The 21,054-nt window shown below is 38.4% G+C and overlaps 2 protein-coding genes across 3 annotated transcripts in view; one reads left to right on the top strand and one right to left on the bottom strand.

The window, feature by feature from the left end:
- Positions 1-756: 756 nt before the first annotated feature.
- ZCCHC9 (zinc finger CCHC-type containing 9) lies at positions 757-9,596 on the top strand. 2 transcript variants are annotated; one of them, XM_004281650.3, is made up of 6 exons: positions 757-934; positions 2,071-2,477; positions 5,131-5,281; positions 5,595-5,687; positions 7,644-7,712; positions 8,992-9,596. In XM_004281650.3, exons 2-6 carry the CDS (start codon positions 2,094-2,096, stop codon positions 9,108-9,110), a joined length of 816 nt encoding a protein of 271 aa, XP_004281698.1. In that variant the 5' UTR covers positions 757-934; positions 2,071-2,093; the 3' UTR covers positions 9,111-9,596. The 2 variants fall into 2 exon arrangements, with proteins under 2 accessions (XP_004281698.1, XP_033264963.1); XM_033409072.2 differs by having other exon boundaries at positions 2,039-2,477.
- An 8,317-nt stretch (positions 9,597-17,913) lies between these two features.
- Positions 17,914-21,054, bottom strand: part of ACOT12 (acyl-CoA thioesterase 12) — a 48,094-nt gene continuing 44,953 nt past the window's right edge. The window contains exons 13-15 of the mRNA XM_004281649.3: positions 20,438-20,566; positions 18,955-19,081; positions 17,914-18,689 (exon numbers count right to left, since the gene is read on the bottom strand). Coding sequence (XP_004281697.1) covers positions 18,540-18,689; positions 18,955-19,081; positions 20,438-20,566 — 406 coding nt within the window. The 3' untranslated portion in view covers positions 17,914-18,539. The remainder of the gene's footprint in view (positions 18,690-18,954; positions 19,082-20,437; positions 20,567-21,054) is intronic.

Here is a 21,054-nt window from a genome sequence, read left to right as displayed (position 1 = left end):
AGTTTGCTTCGCTAAGGCACGGAAAATGGATTTGAGGGAGTGCAACAAGAACGGATGCCTAGATCAGCTGCCAGTAATCCAGGCGAGACATGATGAAAGCTGGAACAAGGGAGGTAGCAGTAGCGATAAAGTGGACAGATATTTAAGAGGTAAAAGGGATCGAGCATGATGATGGGGGTGGGAGCAGTTGTCCTGGTGAACTGAGTGGATTGCCAATTTTTCCACCAAGCACAAATGCTGGTGGTAGCCGGGTTTTTTTTGTTGGGGGGCGCGGGGGGAGGGGTGGCTAGTTGAGATAAAGAGTTGCTCAGGAGACTACAATTTCTCTCTTAAAGGAGAACGTCTTTGGCTCCACAGGGTGGTATTTCAATTGAACGCTGAACTAGCATTGGGCAGGACTATGCGGCACCGCCCTTCACCTAGTAGGGCCCCAAATGTCCTTTTTTACACTTCTATCACAGTGATCCATTCCCACTGCGCTAATAGTTTTACTTTACTTCGGAGAGAAAAACGTAACTCCCTCCCGCCGCCAATCCCAAGAAATATTTGCTTTATCTTTCGAAGTCCAGTACAAAGATCATTTCTCAGGGAAGTCTTTCGGGCCTTTCCCACCCCACGGATCCTTCCATCCATCTCGCCCACTATGGTGTGCGTTCCATACAGCACAGATTGCGCACTCTCAACTTCGCGTCTCCGGGGTCCAGAGCGGGGCCCTTCAAACACTGCGAGCTTCACATTTTCTAATTAGCCACATTTACTGGCGCTGAGAGACGGCATAGCGCCTGACAGCCGCACCTCAGCGTGTGAACCAATTGCTCCCCGGAAGTGACGCGCTGTCAGGGATGACGTGCTTCCGCTCCCGACTGTCGCGCCGCCTCAGCGTGACGGGTTTCTCTGGCCTGCCAACTCTGCTGCTCTGGAGGATTCGTGCGTGGTAAGAAGCTGCGTGTGGGGGAGTAAGGTCATGGGACCCCCCTCTTTCGTTACCTGGGACGCGGCGGGAGGGCGGAGGGAGTGGCAGCTAGGTCCCCGAGGGCCCCCAGCGCCAGGTGGGGCTGAAGCACCGGGCTCCGCGGCGGGACCAGGCCGCCGGTGACGGGACCCGCCTCAGCTGTAGGAGGTTGGCCGCTTGGGCCGGCGCGGGCCAGCCCCACTGGGACCCGTCGGGTCGAATGGATCCGGCCGACCGGGTACTCAGAGCTTCCCCTGTTCCATGTACTCAGGGGAAGGATAACCTTTCTCCTTTTGAACAGCTCCAGTCCCCACTGTGACAGTCACAGGATCTGCAGCGACGAGTGCGCGCGCGTGGTGTAAAGTGGCGTGCACAGCACCACACCTGTTTATTGGCTCCGCCCCGCAGCTTGTGCTGAAGGGATGTAGTGGCAGGAACTGAGGTTTTCCGCACGGGATGCTGCCCTAAAAGAGGGGCGTCTTAATAACTGAAAATTATTTGAAACAGCTGGGCTGGAAGTAGCTTACGCTGTGATTAATAAAAGGAAGACTCGGTATTATCACGTGACTGCAAACACATGTTTTGCTTATCAATCTGCCGGAAAGAGTTGTCATGACAGACTTCAGGTCAAAGGACAGGAGTTGTGTATACTTACTAATTTGCTGTGCAAATTATTTGCGATGAAATGGCAGACTAAGCAAGAAGATTGGAAGAAAGTAGACCTGGGACTTAGAGATAGGAAAATAAACCGCTAAGAAAACTGCAGAATTTGGGAAAAGTAACTTCATTTACTATTACTATGTGATTTAATTTTGGAAATAATTTGGTTTCTTAATGAATTGTTTTCCAGTTTGAAGCAAGTATTTATATCCTTGTGTTTTTTGTTGTTGCTGTTTGTTTCCTTACTGGTGTGGTAGCAAGGGCTAGATTTACATTACAGGCATATCTCTGCAGCATGTTATAGAATTAAATATACAGATATATAAATTAAGTTAAAAAGCGTTTTAATAATTAAAACTGTAACATATGGGTACAGATTATATAGTGATATAGCATGTATCTTTTTTTTTCATTTTTTAATTTGAGATGGTGACTAACTGGCCATACTTGTCTTAAAGACGGATAAACATCTGATGAAGCCATGACCAGGTGGGCACGAGTTACTACCACACAGAACAAAAGACCCTTCCCTGCAACATCATGGGAGGACATGAAGAAGGGGTCCTTTGAGGGAAAAAGCCAAAACCTACCAAAGAGTAAACAACTTGAAGCCGATAGTCTGTCCCTTAAAAGTCATGCACCCCAAGCAAAACACAAAAAGAATAAAAAGAAAAAGGAGTATTTAAATGAAGATGTGAATGGATTCATGGAATATCTAAGGCAAAACTCACAGATGGTTCGCAATGGGGAGATGATAGCAGCAGACAGTCAGGAAGTCAGGGAAGAAATTGCAGTTGCTTTAAAGAAAGATAGTCGCCGGGAAGGAAGACGATTAAAAAGACAAGCAGCAAAGAAAAATGCAATGGTAAGATTATCACTTCTACTAAAATGTTACTTTGTATGGCTAGAAACTATTATTCATACACTCAGATATGTATTTTAGCAGAGTCTGATTGTGGTTATGTACTAGACTTATACGGCATCTTTTTGAGGGCTAGTAATGACACTAGGACTTTTTTTGAACACCTTCTGTATGCTAGACACTTGATGTACTGATTAATTATCACAACATACAAAGATGGTGGCATTATTTCCATGTTTTGGGTAGAAAACACTGGTGTGCAGCTAGGTTAAGTATCTTGCTGAAAGCCACTTAGCAAGTAGCAGAGGAGAAATTCAAACCCAGGAAAAGGTGTTAATATTTGATTACTTAGAATCATGGTTGGCACTTTATAAGTATATGCGTTATTAAATAAATGTGAACCTAAATGAGCTGCTAACTCTATGTAGTTCAGCCAAAAGAAAAAAAGAAGATATTTAAACCCAGAGTCTGACTTTAAGACCTACCTTCTCACCCCTTCCAGTAGCCCTTTCTCAAACAGCCATTTTTAAAAAAGATCAAAATAAGGGGGAAGGTTAAGTACAACAGGTTAGATATGTGTGGTTCCCATTAGTTGGAAAGGATGTCTCCTTTTATCTTTATCCATGAAAAACTGATTGCACAGGAAGGAGATCTAATAAGAATCATACTGGTTAGTAACAGAGCAGAGTAATAGCAGAGTTAAAACTCCTTGAGACTCTCCCTAGTCATTGCTCCCTCCTTCCCCATGTTACACTGAGAGGAGTGCTGGGGGCTACAGGTTTATTTCAGTGGTGCCAAGACCTAGATTTTAAACTGTCAGACACAGGAAATGAAATACTTGGTATAATTCTTTCCCTTCTCTAGCAAAGGATTCTTCTAGCAGGATACTACATAAGAATCAGGATTTGTTGCTATTTTACAGTTTTATTTTTTATCAGAATTACTACATGTAGAGCACTGTTTGCACCAGTGTAGATTTGAAATGTTACAGTCTCCATAAATGTGGCTTCTGACTATTTGCAGGATTAGTTTTATGCAGTGTCATATTTAAAGATTCTTTTGTGATAATACTGATAAAATGTTCCTTATGGATAAATTGGGATAGAAAAGATAATCATTTCTATTTGGATCAAGATAATTTTGTTTAAATTATACAATTTTTAAATATTTTAAAGTCAAGTTAATTTAATGTAAAGATAATTTCATTGACATAGGCGGTGTGGTGAAGTGCATACTTTTTGAAAAAGTTTAGTATTGTGACCTTTTAAGAGAAGTTTTATGTTTTTAATTAAGGGGAAGGACATTGTTTTTCCAAAAAAAAAAAAGGAATTCTTTATATTAAAGCGTGTGCTTTAAATAGTATATGGCTTGTTGAGACCCTTCAACTAATTTTCTTGTTTTTCTTTTTAATACCTCAGACTAAGCAGACTAAGCATCAGTTCTATTGTTAATAAATTGACATCTAGAAATTTACCAGTCCACTCTCCACAATCCCATCTACATTAAATTTAAGGATCATTCAAAAAGTTTGTATTTGGTGAAGATTAGGTTTTTACAGATAAAACCCCAGTCAGTAAGCTGTCAGGTTACTAGAGACAACTTTGACTTCACCAAGAATACAAGACTTCTTATATTGGTGATCCAGTTTAGGGTAGTAACTTTTCCTGCAGTTGTAGAATAAATGAATTTTCTTTGTTTGCACTAGCTCATTTTAAATGTAAAAGTTAATAAAGACTAAAGGGACTCATTCTTTTCCAGTATGTTATTAAACAGGAAAAAAAGAAAGTGAGGGCATAGTTGCAAAATATTATTTTGCCTACTGAATTTGCTTTTTAAAAACCTTGTGCTTATTTTGAAAAAAAATTAAATGATGAAATATTTGTTATCCAAAAAATGTACCTTTTTCCAGTTTAAATAAAATACTTTAGCTCTCTACCATCTTTGATTATGACTGATATTCTCATTCATTGCAGCAAAAAATATCCTGCAAATTGCTAGGTAGTGTGTAAAGAAACCAAACCATTGTTCAATGTTAGGCTGGAGCCAAATAATTCATCTTAGAATTATACCTTGAAAATGTGCATATATTCTAAAATGAAACATCTATCTATTTATGAATACTAAGGAATATGTATGAAAGATATAAAAATTTAAGTATACATTTTGGTATGAAATATATCTTATGATTCAAATCATAATTTCAATGGAATCACTTGACCCAAATTCATTCAATTATGTGAACTTTAAAAGTGAAAGTATTAATTTTGAGTGATAATTTTTATGGTCATTGTCCATCTCCTCCAGAAAACTCGGTGTTTCTAGGTACAGACATCCCCATTAATGAAATGAATAGTCCATATTTGCTTAATTCATTTAAGCAATTACCTCCTACAAAGACATTTATAACTTGTGTCTGAGACTGAGAGATTGATGGATTGAGGGTTTTCAAAAGCACTGAAACTCTCTGATGGAAATGACATTTCTTATGGTTTAGGAATATGTGAAACACTTTTTTCTACAGATAAAATACTGAGATTTCAAAAAAAGAACTAGATAACTTTAAAATGAGGAATGTTTTAAAGACATTTTTGATGACTAGAATTAATAAAGCCAGTGTAGTGTTGCAGTGTGGAAACTCACATTTTTGTTTTCCTAGGTATGTTTCCATTGTAGAAAACCTGGCCATGGGATTGCAGATTGCCCAGCTGCCCTTGAGAATCAAGAAATGGGCACTGGAATATGTTACCGGTGTGGATCCACGGAGCATGAAATAACCAAGTGCAAGGCTAAAGTAGACCCAGCTTTTGGTATTAATGTATCTTTTTTTCTATCAATTTTTTATTTGGTTAATGGGGAAAGTGGCCAGTAAGTAGCCAACTTGTTTTTTTCATTGTTGACAGGGTTTGTTATGAGTGTGTCACTTAATATTTTGAAATCAAATGAGATTAAACTTTAAATCATGTAAAAACAAATATGTTTTTTAAACACTCTGAGAATACAGTGTTTTAAAATAATATGAATTACATGATGTGTGTGTGTGTGTGTGTGTATATATATATATATATATATATATATATATATATAAAAAACTAACTTAACAGGAACTGTTGATTGTTACAGGTGAATTTCCTTTTGCAAAATGTTTTGTTTGTGGGGAAATGGGACATCTGTCCAGATCTTGTCCTGATAATCCCAAAGGACTCTATGCTGATGGTGAGTACTTTTACTCTTATGTCGAAAATGGTGAGTCATCATGCAGTTGTGATTTAGTTTATACTTAAACTTACTCAAGAATTATTTAAAAACTAAATTTATTTAGTTTTTAAATAAATTCTTGAGTAAGTAGCAAAATCTTGAGAATTTCATTATCTTTATCAAGCACTATTCTATGTACTAGACTTTTTGTGTAATGTAACTTGGTATTATTTTTAATACATCAAATCAGAAAAAACTGACATGTATATTTCAAAATATCTGTGCTTGCTTCAGCATCATTTGTGAGAGTATAAGTATCTACTTTTAAACATAACAGAAGCAAAGGGATAATTTCTCAAACTAGGAGAAGATTTAAAAAATAGTGTTGTGAATTTAATCTCAGTCTAGCATACCATTTTGGGTAGAAGGGTTGGTACACACTATTCATATTTGTAGTAACTTTTGTTTTTGAATGTTTTCCTTAGTTAGTTGTCTGGCATGGGAATCAAGTAACTTTCTTAACTTTAGCTCAACTAATGGCTTAAGGTGCCCACAGTAAAGTCTGTGATGTTTAAAGCTTTAAGGAGGAGGTTGTCATCTGTTAATGTGAGTCATTTGTTAATGTGATGCTGGTACCATCAGGTTCTAGAAACCTTGTGTTGTGACTGGGTCCCCTTGCAGAAGTCCAGTGAAAAAGCATAGCTTTGGAGTTAGACCAGTTATAGCCTCACCACTACCACTCACTAACTGTGGGACTTCGGCCAAGTTAACTTCTCTCTTCTCAGTTTCCTTACCTGTAAAATGGAGATGAGAAAATTGTATTTCATTGATTCTAAAATGCACATTTTGTTCACATTTTAGTATCTCTGAACTCATTGTATCTTACTATTGGGGCGTGTCACATAATTGGAGGTTTTTTTTTCCAGAGAGCAATGTAAAATAATGATACATCTTATAATCAGTGGTATCTTAGATTTGATGAATTATGGTATTTTACCTTGAAGAGTTATGAGGATTAAAATATATTATTCAAGTACCTCTTCTATTTCACTATGGCATCTACAATAGTAAAGAGTCCTGGACCTGGAAGATGCTCAAAACTGCCTTTCAGTTTTGAACTTAAGAAACAGGTCATATAATATGACTAGTGAGCAAAGATGCCTTTGTATGGTCAACCAAAATGACTAGATATAAAAAAGTGCAGCAAGGGGAGTAGGTCACATAGAAGTGAGAATTCATCCTATTAGGATCATTTTTCTGAGTGAGTCACTTAACATTATGAGCATGATCGTGATAATGCTTGACCGTTAAGCAATAGTGTTCGACCATTCAGTGAAGACTCATTTTAGAAACCAAATGTGTTGTAATTCACAGTCCTGGAATGTTGCTTAAAGAAGGGCAATAGGCATTTTTACTCGAGTTAGGATGCCTGGCAGATAGAAGGTACTGAAACAAAAGTTAATTTCATTCCTTTTGTAATTGCTCACCCCCATCTGACCTGTACAGCAGAGCAGTGGTTCCTAACCCTTTGAGGACCTCATAGCACCTCATGGTTAAACATTCTGATCATTAAAGAATCTGATTAAAAACTGTGGGCATTCTCCTCAAAAAACGCATCTGCCCACAGATTTTTCAGAGTTCACAAACCCTTCCCTTTCTAACCGTGGTTAAGATCCAGGCTTCTGTGCAGTGGCTCTTGGACACTCCAGAGGACACGTACCTTCCGTCATATCTCACTTCTTTTTCCCACATATGCCCTGAAGGCCAGGGGCAAGAAATGGTGGGTAGGTACAGTTTAGTGCTCTTTGAAGTCAAGAGGAATGGAGAATGGACTTAATAGGAGTAAGTTCCTGGCTCCAGCTACCTTTGCAACTAACAAGGTTGTGAGGACCAAATAAGATATGAAAGTGCTTTGAGACCTTAAAAGCCCTATGTAAGTATTAGAGGTTTTCAATTACTCTGTCCTTTTTATAGGTGGTTGCTGCAGACTTTGTGGCTCTGTGGAACATCTTAAGAAAGATTGCCCCAAAAGTCAGAATTCAGGTGAGATCTCTGGGCCTCCATTTAGAAGGGGTGAGATTAGTATTCCTCTGTGTTTTTGCTGGATTTTGTTATTAATAACTTGTTGATGTACAACTGATTTTAAGGCTGCCTGGTTTCCTACTGCAGTAATGACTTCATCATTTCTTTATCAGCAGTACTAACTGAGCATCAGCTGCTGTTCTCAGGTGGGAAAAAAAATGACCAGTAAGCCCCAGAGGACCCTGATTTTATAAAGCATCTTATTCATAAATATTTTTATTTGCTAACCCATGTATTTAATAATAGAGCCAATTCTGTCACTTGAAGAAAAGTATGAGAAAAGTATTTCTCACTAAGAGAAAATAAGAAATTTGAGAATAACTTACAGTATTCTTACGATTGAGAGTATCCTCATGTATGCTGTGAAACCAAAAGGATTCAGTTAGTTGCAAAAACTGCCGAAAATATTAAAATTGTGTTCTCTACACAGCATCTGGCCAGTTATATTTTCTTCCCAGTGAAATACTACCCTCGGTCATTGAAAACTTCATAAATGTTCACCAAACCTAAGGCAGATTTTTTTGGGATGTGGAGACCATTATTACATTAGTTTACCTAGCTTAAAATGATGATAATCCTGAGTGAAAGAAAGCAATACAGTAGGATAGCCCACTAGTGCTTCTTGGGGAAAAAGCACATTTCTATTTATATCATATAGTCATAGTACCACACAAATAAGTCTGCCCATTCTTACTTCCTGCCCCTAGCATTTGAATCTGAAAACCAAGAGTTCTTGTTTACAATCTTGTCTAGAAGAAGATAGTCTTTACTACACTGTAGGCAGTGAGATTGAAATGATGAAGTGGAATTTGAATTCTCCCTCCTGGGAGGATTGCCTCTTCCCAAATGACAAGACTGACAGCAGATGTTGTATAATTTCACAGGTGGAATCTTGTTCATTTGAAACTGATGCTTCATAAGTCTTGCTGTTTACAGACTCTTGGAATTCATTGACTCTATAATGATGAACTCTGGGAAAGAATGAAAGAGCTTTCTCATCAATTTGTGCATTGCAAAGCAGTTGCTGCATTTCCCTAATTGGGATGAGAAATTGCCTGTGGTACTCTGAAATCAAGGGTTATAATCAATTACAGAATTGCTCACTTTCCTTTAGTGATGGAGTCTTCTCTCTTTGTGATTATTCATGTCAAAACTAGTTCCTTTGCTAAACCAATACCAGTCTAGGTGATGTATTTGATGACTGTTTCTCTTACATTCTGACTTTTCTGTGTCTTTACAGATCAAATGGTCACGGTTGGTCGCTGGACAAAGGGAATGAGTGCGGACTATGAAGACATTTTGGATGTGCCTAAACCACAGAAACCCAAAACAAAGATACCTAAAGTTGTTAATTTTTGATTAGTGCTATCATTTGTTAGCACCTCATTGTTAAACATTCTGAACTGGGCCTACTTCGTAAGTTGGAGCTGGACTCTCCCTTGGAGTCCTGTATTGTAGATATCAGTATAATCTAGGAGTGGTCAAACCAGTTCCTGAGTTCTGTCCATCAGGGAGCACTACTACAGTTGTTTGGAGAAAATCACTGAAAAAAAGTATAATACGTTCAAAATGGATTTTCTAAAAGAATATATTTTTAACCAACAGAACTTAGGTGTAACTAAGTGGTTATATACCTGATTGTAACAATCATCTTTTTCTAAAAACAAAATTATGCATTAATATGAACTATCCCTAAACATGGGGTACCTGCTTTGCATTTGGAAATGAATTTTTGTTATATTGTTTTGTTGGCTCAAAGCATCAATTTATTGTTATATTAGAAATTAATTTATAATTGCCACAAAATATTTTAAAAATATTTAATAAAAACTCACTTGCTATTTACTTATTTTTCTGAATACCTAATTTTAGATTGAATGAGCCATTGTCCATTAATGTCCATGTAACAATCCCTTTGGAAACACAGTCTTTATGAATCCTAGATGAGCTTAATTTTTATTAATTTTTGTTTTAGTTTTGACATAAAGAACAAATTAATGAGGTTAAAATAGAAGAGTATCTCAACTTAACAGCAGCTCTTTCTTTGCCCCTGATTTTCAAGAGAGAAATTCTAGCCAAAATTCAGTTTGTGCTATTTAACCAGAATGATGATGGCACATAACAGATTGTCTGTCAAACTTAATAGCATTTTGTTCACATGTTTTAGATGAGTCAGGATGAGATGCAAGCATCATCATCATCAAAACAGAGTTAGAACACTAATCAGAGACCATTAGCTTCTTTGTTTGATTTGATGAATACATGCATACTTAATACATATATTTCACAAGGCTTAAGCCTCCCATTGTACTGTATAATGGAATGACTGTTGGATTGTGTGTTTCATTTGGAATTTTACCTGATTGGATACATTTGTAATGAAAGGAAACAGCTGTGATTAGTTACTGATGTTTCAAAAGCAAAATATTTACCAAATAAGAAAAGGAACACTTTTCTGTTTTAATGTCTGTACCTCTGAACATTTCTAATCTTAATAGGAGCTGTTCTTTTTTTTTTTTCAGTGACAGGAAAACATGAACAGACTATGGCTCAGCATCCCAGAACTTAAGGAGATGAGTGCCATTTAAAAGGAATGGTACAAGTCATGCAGCTGGAAAAGGACAGCAGTGCTGCCCTGGTCATTTAGTCTGAACACACCCAGATTTATTTCACCTGTCCTATCAGGAGCAAAAGGCTCTGGAAAGTCAAAAACCTGTCAGCTGCAAGTTAAGTCTAATGTTTTTTATGTAGTCTTCAATGCAGGGATGTCCATTTTGTCTTCTTTGGGGTTACTTTGTTTACATTTTAATGGTCTATAAAGTAGACAGTGAAATCATTGGAAATAAATTGCAGGTGCTGAATGTAACATTGGAAAACTATGTGGACACTTTGTTAAAGAAACTCACCAGAGACAGAAATTCTGACATCCTGAGAGATTGTGTATTGCTTGATGTTGGTTATTTTCTTAACTAAGAATGCCAAAAGAAGAAGGCACACATTTACTTTATTCATTATATATTTTCCAAGGACCTACTATGTTCCTGGTACTCTTTCAGGCACTTGAGATTGTGGCAGTGAATAAGACAAACAAGGCCACATGCGTTCTGCTGGGGCTGAAGAATGGAGAGGAGACTTAGGAACAAAAAATACATATCAGAAATATCAGTAAAAATAATATCAGAGAGGGATATTTTATACATTTTATAAATATTTTGTTGAATCCCCTAAGACTTAGTGGTTAGCACTCTTTTCTTCCTTTAGTCCTTTGGAAATGTCATCTCTCTTTACAAGCTTATCTTTCACTTTTCCGTGGCTGACTCCTAAATCTCCGTCTTGCCCTAAAATCCTGGTTTCGGTTCTGTCTTCTCACCTGCCTGCTGGACATTCTTACTTGGATGTTGCACTAACACCTCAAACTCATAATAGCTTTAAATCTCATCACTTCCCCTGAGGGAAAAAATGGGCTAATTCCCTTTGTCTCCATTTTATTCAGTACAATTATATTCCAAGCCTGTAGGCTCGCATCTCAAGTTACGCTTTTCTTGACATTCTCCCCACCACACCCCAGAGTCAACCCTCTCTTACTTCATTCAGGCGTCTGCTTATAATCTGTCTAATAGAGAGTCTTTTATGACCAGCCTTATAGGAAATAGCTTTTTCCTCATCCCAATAACTTTTCATTCTCTTGCTGTCTAAATTTTCTCCATAATTTATGTCCCTACATAACACTATTTGTCCCCTCTCCACCGGATTATAGGTTACATGAGGGCAGGAATTTTGTCTTACTCATTATCCTCAGAAGTGCTTGGTGCATACAGAGCATTCACACTGTTGAATGAATGAGTGAATTAAATGAATATGTGATAGAATTAACACACAGATGATACAAGAGGCTGGGTAGCTACTTCAGATTGGATAATCAGGGGAAGCCCTCTGAGAGGAAGACTTTTAAGCTGAAATCTGGATGACAAGAAGAAATCTGTTGTGAAGATAATAAGGAAGAGCGTTTAGGGAGAGAAAATAGTCAAAGCCATGAGCTTGCCATATTTGAGGGGCAGAAAGAAGATGTGATCTTTTTGACTGGCTTCCTTCACTTAGCATGTTTTCAAGGTTCATTTGTAATGTTACATTGTATAGTACACAGGGAGGTATTAGGGAGAAAGCCTTGGATATCTTGATGTGAGGTAATAAGTAAATGCAATGATACTGAGGAAGGAGCCTGCCTGGTATAGTTGGAAAACAGCAAAGAGGCGAATATGGTTGGAAAAGAGAGGGATAAACTAGTAGATCAGAGAGTTAACAGGGGTCCTATCTTACAGCCTCTACCAGTTTCTGCCACATAAAAACCACAAACTCTCAGAAGCATACACGAATAAGCAGTTATTTAGCTCATGCCTATGAGTCAGATCTAGACTGGGCTTATCTGGACAGCTCTGCTCATCTCATTTGGGCTTGCTCACATCCATAAGAAGTTTGGTTTGGGGTCAGCTGATATAAGCTAGACTCAGATGAAGAAGCTCTATTGCATGTGTCTCTCTTCCTTTTCCTGGGACCAGCAGGCTAGCCCTGACATGCTTTTCTCAGGACAATGGCAGAGATGTAAGAGGGCAGGTCCACTTGCAAAACCATTTTCAAGCCTTTGGTTGCATCATGTCTGTTGATGAGTCACACAATCGAGCTCAGAGATAAGAGGTAGAACAGCGCTCCATTCGTGGAGGTGGGGATGGTGGTGAGGGAGTGAATACTTCTGAAAAATAATCCAACGTACCACAACATACCCCAGACCATTATAAAGCTTTGGCTTTCACTCTGTGATATGCAAAATTTTTCACATGTTTGGGGAGAAATGTGACATGATCTGATTGCCGAGTTGAGAGCAGAGTGAAGGGAGGAGTAAGGATAAAAGCAGGTTATAATTCAGGTGAGAGAAGATGGTGTGAATGAGGGTTGTTGTGGTGGAGTTGTTAGAAGGGGTCAGGTTCTGATTATGTTGATATCTTTAACATAGAGCTAATAAGATTTCCTGAAGGAAGGAGAATTTATGGAGGGAAAGGTGGCAGAATTAAGAGATCTATTTTGGAAATGTGGACTTTGAGATGACGATTATCTTAGTGGAAATGTCAGATAAGTAGTTAGATATACAAGTGTGGAGTTCAGGAGAGTTTAGGGCTTGAGACACAGACTTGGGAGTTATTGGCAAGTAGATGTCTTTTAAAACCCAGAGGCTGGGTGGACTCACTGAGGAATGGAGATAGAGGAGAAGAGGCCAAGAACAGAGCCCTGGGTAGTCTAATATTTAGAGGTCTGGTGGAGGAGGAAGAACTTCAAGAGGATTTAAAAGTGTGACTGGTCACACAGGAGGAAATCCAAGAGTGTGGCATCATGGAAGCCAAGCGGAGACAATGCTGCAAAAAGAAGGAACTAGTCAACTTTGTTAATGCTGCTCAGAGGCTAAATAAGCTAAGAACAGGTCCATTAGTGTGGCAATGAGAGGTCTTTGTGGAGTAACAGAGGGAGAAGTACAGTTCGGTAAATGAAATAAGGATATGAAGACCACATTTATAGATAATTGGAGTAGAGATGGTGGCCTTTAGGAAACTGGATCAGGTGAAGTGTTGTTTTGCTTTGTTTTGATTTATTTTAAGATAAGAGATAATAGTGGCTATGAAAATAATCCAGGAAAGACTCCTGAAATAGAGAAAAAAAGAGAATTGGAGGAGGGAAGCCTTGGAGAAGGTTAGAGAAATGGTTCTTTGCTAGGGTAGAGATGTTTAATTCATTGTGTTAGGAGGGATGGCAAAGATGTGGAATGTACATAGATGGGGAGATGAGACAACTTCTGCCTAATGGTTTATATTTTCCTCGAAGTATTTTCTAAATTTCATTAACTGAGAAAGGGTAAGAGACATGAGAAACTTGAAGGAAGAGAAGGCAGTGTGAAATAGCAAACATATAGGAAATGTAGTAGTATTATCAGAGCCCTTTTGAAATCTGTGGTCATAAATTTCAGGTGAGACCCATCCACAATTTTCAGATGCTTAGTGCAGGGGTGAGGTATTACAAATACTTTAACCACAGTTTTGAGTTTGCCAGACAAGTAGAATGAAAGGAAAAGGTACAGGTGTTTTCCAGGGTGTGATATTAATGATAGACCATGGAATCTAAGCCAGATGAAGAAAGAAGGGAGGACATGGAGAGGGATAATGAGCTATGGAAATGATGGAAATATTAATTTCGAATCTATTTTCAAATGTCCCTAAAAATGTCACAAAATGAGGAAGGGAAAGATGGCATCAGATGTGTAATTTTTATATGGTACTTTATACCTTCAAGTACACTGAGAAAGACATTTTATAATATTTCTTTGACTTTTGAATCTGGAGGTGGGTTACTATCAAGAACTGTAAAGGGTCTGAGGTTCTTAATACACTAGTCTGTTACTGTTTCATGGATGTCGACAAGGCATGAGAATCCTGGTTCAGAGACAAAAGATAGTATTCATGGCACAGCAAACACCGTGAGTATCAACTTATTTCTGTTGCTTCCCTTTTTCCCTTAGTCCCCACAGGGTGACATGATGGGCCCAGATGGATGCTATAGACATAGCCGGTTTGTGTCACAGCTGAGGAACAAGTTGCAAACGCTGTAGCGCAGAGCAAACAAGCCAGCCTTCCTGCGCCCCAGAGAGTGAGCCATTACACTGAAGTCAAGCTGTGGTCACCTTGACCTACTTAATTGCCTATGGGACTAGCATTTGCCTGTGGATAAATAAGTCTTGCAGTTTGGCCCACTCAGCAATAATATGCAGGACCCCTCTGGGCCCATGGTGAACTGTCTGTCCCAGTAGTTACACTACCTTCAAATGGGTAAAATGAGTCATGAACAAGGTTCAGAGTTTACATTTCAATAATTTATTCTAAACATAAAACATTCCTTAACATACACATTTTCAACATATATTTTCAAAACTACTCCTATAACTATACCAATAAAAATTTCCAAGGTTGTCTCTGAAATGTGCAATAGGAAATATGAACAAAACCATGTGATGGTATATATAAAAATACTCTGGATTTCTCTAGGTTTAATTAAAATTGTTCATTATTTCCTAGAGGTGTTAGACCATAACGGTAAACTATATTCTAAACTGTATAGATCAATTTTTACATTTTTTTCCTCTAGAATTCTTTAAAAATATGATAGAAAAACTGAATATAAATCAGAAACTCAGTTGCATTAAAACCAGGAAGAATTAATAGGGAAGAACTTCCTTTCTTAATCAAAAAGCTTTCAGTCCTGTTAGACGCACTTGAAAACTCTTACTATCAAGAAAGGTATGAAATCTTTAGTGTTCCTGGAGGATATTTTGACACTCCAAAGGAGAAAATAAGCATGACTACATTTTTATGTTCCCTCTGTCCTTAGTCTCCAGCGGCTTGAGGGTGAGTGCTGATGAACGAGCTTTGCTGCTCATCCTTGGTTCAGGCATGTTTGCTTAAAGTCAGGGCACCAAAGAAATCCAGAAAAGGCTGTCGTTAATTCATCTGTCTTCAATTACCTCTCTATTCCAGCCTCTCCAGCGTCTGCTTTTCCTGGAATGTGCCAGAAACACATTCCCATCTCAAAGGCTGTGCCTGGGCTAGTTCTTCTGCAGGAAACATGCTATCTCCAGAGATCCTCATGGTTCAGTCCCTCTCTGCCTTCAGGTTTTCACTGAAATATCCCTCAATGGGGCCTACTCTGACCACCCTATCCACCAGGCCATCAATAACCAAAAGCCCGAATCCTGGATGTATATATTGCTACATTCGTTATATAGAATATTTACTATCTTTCAGTGTGAACTCCCCCCCACACCTTCTTGTTGTTTGACAAAAGTCATGTTTCATGGCCAGAAAAATGTTATTAAATTTTATGTCTTTAACTTGCAGTTCCCTTAAGGAGTAGATGTGAAGCTTCACACTTCTGACCCCTGGTCCACATGCCTGCAGTTCCCAGGCATGAGGGCAACTCCTGGAACTCCTCACAAGGCCCCTCCAGCCCTGGCCCAGCTGGAGTGTGGGCGGCCGAGGTAAGGAGTGGGGGGGTGGGGCATCCTGCAAAGGCAGCGGGGCTGAGGGACCCCGGTCTCTGCACTGAGCCATAGCACTGGCCTCCCAGCCCTGGGGAGGGGGGCCCAGAAGCAGCAGAAGCATTTTCCTGCTGCTTCTGGCAAGTGGCCACCCTATTTAAAATATGAACAACTACCTCCAACACCTCCCCAGCACTCACATCCTTTACCCTGCTTTATTTTTCCATTTAACACTTATCTCCTAAATATTCTATTTATTTATCAATATTTTATTATGATGTTATCAGCATGCTTCTGTTCCTTGCTGAACCCACAGTGCCTAAAAGTGTCTAACACAAAGTAGGTTCTTAATAAATATTTATTGAATGAGTGAAAGAGCAATCAAATACTCCATTAAAAAAGGAAATGTAGGGCTTCCTTGGTGGCGCAGTGGTTAAGAATCCGCCTGCCAATGCAGGGGACACGGGTTCGATCCCTGGTCCGGGAAGATGCCACATGCTGTGGAACAACAGAGTCGTGCACCACAACTACTGAGCCTGCGCTCTAGAGCCCACAAGCCACAACCACTGAAGCCCCTGCACCTAGAGCCTGTGCTCCACAACAAGAGAAGCCACTGCAACAAGAAGCCTGCGCACCACAACGAAGAGTAGCCTCTGCTGTCCGCAACTAGAGAAAAGCCCGCATGCAGCAACGAAGACCCAACACAGCCAAAAATAAATAAATAAAATAAATAAATTTATAAAAAAAGAAAAAAAAAGGAAATGTAAACCTAAGGGCTGTTGTTGAATTTTGCAATAGGAATGCCCTAGTCAGTTGTGTCATGGTTTGAGGCACAGATTTTAAACTTTTTGAGGTGCCCTATGTAGAGCCTGAATGCATTGTTATCTTTTCCAGTGTCATGCCCTTTTAAAGTCTCTTTAGTCCAGTAGTCTGAAAGTGAGCACTTCAAATTAGGCCATGATGACCACGTGACTGATAATATTGAAGTGGGGCTAGTGTGGCTGATGTTCAAATTTTATTTAAGTTTGATTAAGGTAAATGGTCACATGTGGCTAGTGCCTACCATATTGGACAGTGCTTGACTATGCCTGTGTTACAAGTTAGAGTGGGCAACATCTTTATGTCTAAAAGTGATCCAGCCAAAGTTACTCTATTCCTTCAACCTCACAATGTTTCTGTTACTGTTCAGGAGAAAGATTCAAAAAAAAATAAATAAATTCAGAGGTGTAGGAGAGGCAGCAGTTAGAAGTGTTTCAATTGTAGGAGAGGGCTGAAATTTTAGCATACAAAACTCTAGTGTACTGTAACCCTCTTTATTGCTCCTTTTTTTCACCTTTTTAAAATCTAAAAATATTCTCAAAAATCTTTCTACTTTTGGAATGTAATGTATAAGCATGTTTTAATCGACATATCCATTCTTCTTATTGTATATAAATGTTAATTCATAAAATTGGGACACAGTCCAAAGTTCATATAAATAACCTGCTGGCACAGATTAATAAAAATAATTACAACCAAATTTGGACAGAAGTAAAGATTTGACAAACTAAAGCAGGATGTAACTAATCTCTTAAGTGCTTTAAACTCTTAATGGAGAAGTCCTTTAACTTTTAGAAGTTTTCCTGTAGAGGAGGCTAACTTGACGTATGCTGGTTTGTCTTATGCGTTAAGACAAATCACAGACAGAGTAAAATAATAAATGTTAAAGCCTAGGGGGACTTCCTTGGTGGTGCCGTGGTTAAGAATCCGCCTGCCAATGCAGGGGACATGGGTTTGATCCCTGGTCCGGGAAGATCCCACGTGCCGCGGAGCAACTAAGCCCATGCACCACAACTACTGAGCCCACGTACAACTACTGAAGGCCACGCACCCTGGATCCCGTGCTCCACAACAAGAGAAGCCACCACGGTGAGATACCTGTGTACCGCAATGAAGAGTAGTGCCTGCTCGCCGCAACTAGAGAAATCCCATGCACAGCAACAAAGACCCAACACAGACAAAAATAAAATAAATTTTTTTAAAAAGTCTAGGGAATAAAGTTCTAATGTAATGATTATTAAAGTAGAGCTCAGTTAATGCTTTCTCTACAATATCACATTTTGCAGGTACTTTGTGAGTGTAGATAGAGCAATAGATACTAAATTGGTCAGCTAACTTGATATATGTTAAATGACACTAGGAAAGTAGTTCCTATTACTAAAATTGATTGGATTCCATTATGTTTTAATGTCTTCCTAATTTAAAGCTCTAAAACGTAATACATCTTGTCAGATGCTCTTGACATACAGATACCTGCTGTACATGGAACAACCCCATACTATTAATCAACTAGCCAACTTATCATTCCTGATTTTATAAAATTTTGTAAACTTTCAAACAGAACATGTAGCCTAAAAATGTTTTGATTATTTTAACCTAACTTCCACCATTTTACAGAACACACAATATTGCATGTGGGAATTTTCCATTGCCTGTGCCCCTGCAAGGGAGCAAAGCCACGGGTGATCTAAAACAGAGTTTTAAAGCTCTTTTAATGTTAACCCAAATCACTGGTATTGGACTTGGGATGCATTTTGTTTTTTAACCTCTTCATAACTGCATTTTGCTTAGACTGATATTAAATTATTTGTGGCCCAGAAGCTTGTCAAGTGTCAGAGCTAAGGGTGCTTGAAATTGAAAGTGGAAAATAAAATGACAGATAATTTAAAGTTTATCATTTAAAATATGCTTATCAACCCATCATCAGTAGTGTTCTCTATGAATTGTATACAGGAGGCTGCTGTCTCTTCAATGGATTTTGACCAGCCACCAAGATTTCCAGCAAAGTAAGGAAGGATGCTAGCAGAAATCTGGTTAAAGTAAGATACCTGTTTCAAAAAACAAAGCAAAACAAAACAATATTTTAATTTCTTACTGACTTGGAGCTTTTTCAAGCAGGGATCTCACTCTCGTTGGTGTAGGGGAGGCTATGACCCTAATCTTTTGGGAATGGATCTGAAAGGATGACCTTAGGATTCCCTGGTGGGTGTGGGTGGACACATTGCAGAATTAGAGTTAATTAGTAAATCCAGGTAAAAGGTTCCTCTGTATCTGTAGGAACAAATTAATCTGCAGATGTTTCATCAAACTTACGGTACATGAACTGCTGTCAATAGCACGGATGAGAAATCCAGCACTTATGATTTCACTTCTGCTGTACTGTGGAGAAGGTGGGACTGATGGCAGAATAACTGACCTCACTGCCACCGTGTAAGTGTGACTGAAAGATAAAAGGACATTTTCAAAGTTCTTGAGAGAAACAAAGAATAGTTGTTAGAAAATAAATTCCTACAGTTAATGCAACTTGTTTATATAGTAGAAGTAAAACTATAGACACCCAGATCTTTTAGATGAGTGGTATACATAGGAAAACATTCTCTATGGATACATTCAAGTATAGCAAATAATAATAAGGGCCATAGGTGTTTTCTGCCTAAGAATTACATATACTTTGTATAACTCCACAAAGCTGCAGTCAACCTCCAAACTGGTTTTTTTTTTTTTTTTTTGGTGCCCTAATGGGTTGTAATTTCAGTCTCTTCTTTTTTTAATGAAAAATAATACCATTGTTTTAAAGAACCTTCAAACAACAGAGAACCCAATAGAAGTCATCCTTCAGTCCACCATAAGCACAATACATGCTTATCCTAGAGATGACCACGTTATATTGTGATCCTCCAGATCTTTTTATAAATATATAACATTTATGTAAGCAAATGGACGTATGTAGATTTTTACATAAATATAATCATTTTACAAATATTGGTCTATAATTTGATTTTTCACCTAATGGTAAAACTTTGGAGGTGTTTCTGTATCAATGCCTCTGTGACTACTACATCCTTTTTAATGCTGGTATAGTGCTCTATAGTATGGTTCTACCATAATTAATAAGATGGAGCTTCAGTTTATTTCTAATATCTTTTGCCATAGTAAATGATACTACACGGAACATCCATGTGCATTAATCCCACACGGGAGGGATTATTTCTATAGGCCAGCTTTGACATCAGAAATAATGCTGGCTAGTTCCAGGGGTAGACCATGACTGCCCTGGCAGCTTCCACTTCTTGTCCCTTTGAACACCTGCTCTTGGGACCCTTCCCCTTAGAACCTAGACACTATTCTCTGAGAAGCCCAATGCCCATGGAGAAGCCATGAACAGACACTCTAATTGACAGCCAGCCATTTTGGGTGTCTAGCACAGTTGAGTCTTTGTAAATTCTGAACCAAAACCAATTCCTGGTATTTTATTTGGCTTTCACTGCATTTTTACAATAACGGAATATTTTGAAGGTTTGCTAAATATCCGTTTTACATCTGCATAGAGCAAAAGGAAAGGGAACTGCTTTACGAGTCTCACAGATGCTTTGCACATGGCTGGCACTTAATAGATAATTGTTTCTTTCTGGTTCTTTGTTTTTTAATGATAACTAAAGCCCCATCTAGAAAAAATTCACATGAACATCAAGACCAGAAATGCTTATTCCATTGACTTCCTTGTTTTCATATCAACTTTTTCTTTCTACTCTATATTATAAGACATTGCTATAACACTTGAATTACATACACTCACCCATCTTTGAGAGGCCTTCTTCGTGAAACAAGTACTACCAAGTCTTTGGGTTTGTCATCATTCACCACAGGACAAGTGATATAATATATCTGATCATCTTCACTTACCCAGTCTATGACTTCACAGGACCTATGTAAATAGAACAGTGACAGAAAGTCTACATTTTACTACCTGGTAGAATAAGGCATTCGTTTTGTTTGTTTGCATAACTTCATTATTGGTGTCCATATTCACCCTTCTGCTCACATAACCATCCCCCCAAAGCCAGCATCATTTCTTAAAGTCTGTTTTTAGAGTTGTTTGGCCAGAAGGAATAATTCTGCATGTGATGAAAAGAATGCTGGCCATCTGACTCTAAGGTCACTGCCCTCAACACTGAAGAGAAAGGCACTTTTCTTTTTTCCACAAAATTATTTTTCTCTAGGATCAAGTAATAATATTTTGAAGACTAGTGAATTATATAGACAATCCAACGACTCTGAGGTAAAGGAATATGGTATATTGGGAAAGAGAACTAAGCTTGGAATCAAGCAACTTGCCTTTGAGTCTCAGATTGCTTAGTAGCTATGTTATGTTAGGCAAGTCACTTTATTTTCATCTATAAAATGTAGATAATA

Source organism: Orcinus orca, chromosome 3 (assembly GCF_937001465.1).
Source record: "Orcinus orca chromosome 3, mOrcOrc1.1, whole genome shotgun sequence".
Classification (NCBI taxonomy): Eukaryota; Metazoa; Chordata; class Mammalia; order Artiodactyla; family Delphinidae; genus Orcinus; species Orcinus orca.
Note: the sequence above shows the minus strand (reverse complement) of the source record. Positions and strands in the feature narration are given on the sequence as shown.

What these genes read in the sequence shown, in the direction of transcription:
- ZCCHC9 (XM_004281650.3), top strand. Translation starts at nt 2,094, where the DNA reads ATGACCAGGTGGGCACGAGTTACTACCACACAGAACAAAAGACCCTTC. An exon ending in TAAAGTAGACCCAGCTTTTG is followed by an intron (nt 5,282 to 5,594) that starts GTATTAATGTAT and finishes TGATTGTTACAG; the next exon opens with GTGAATTTCCTTTTGCAAAA. An exon ending in CCCCAAAAGTCAGAATTCAG is followed by an intron (nt 7,713 to 8,991) that starts GTGAGATCTCTG and finishes GTGTCTTTACAG; the next exon opens with ATCAAATGGTCACGGTTGGT.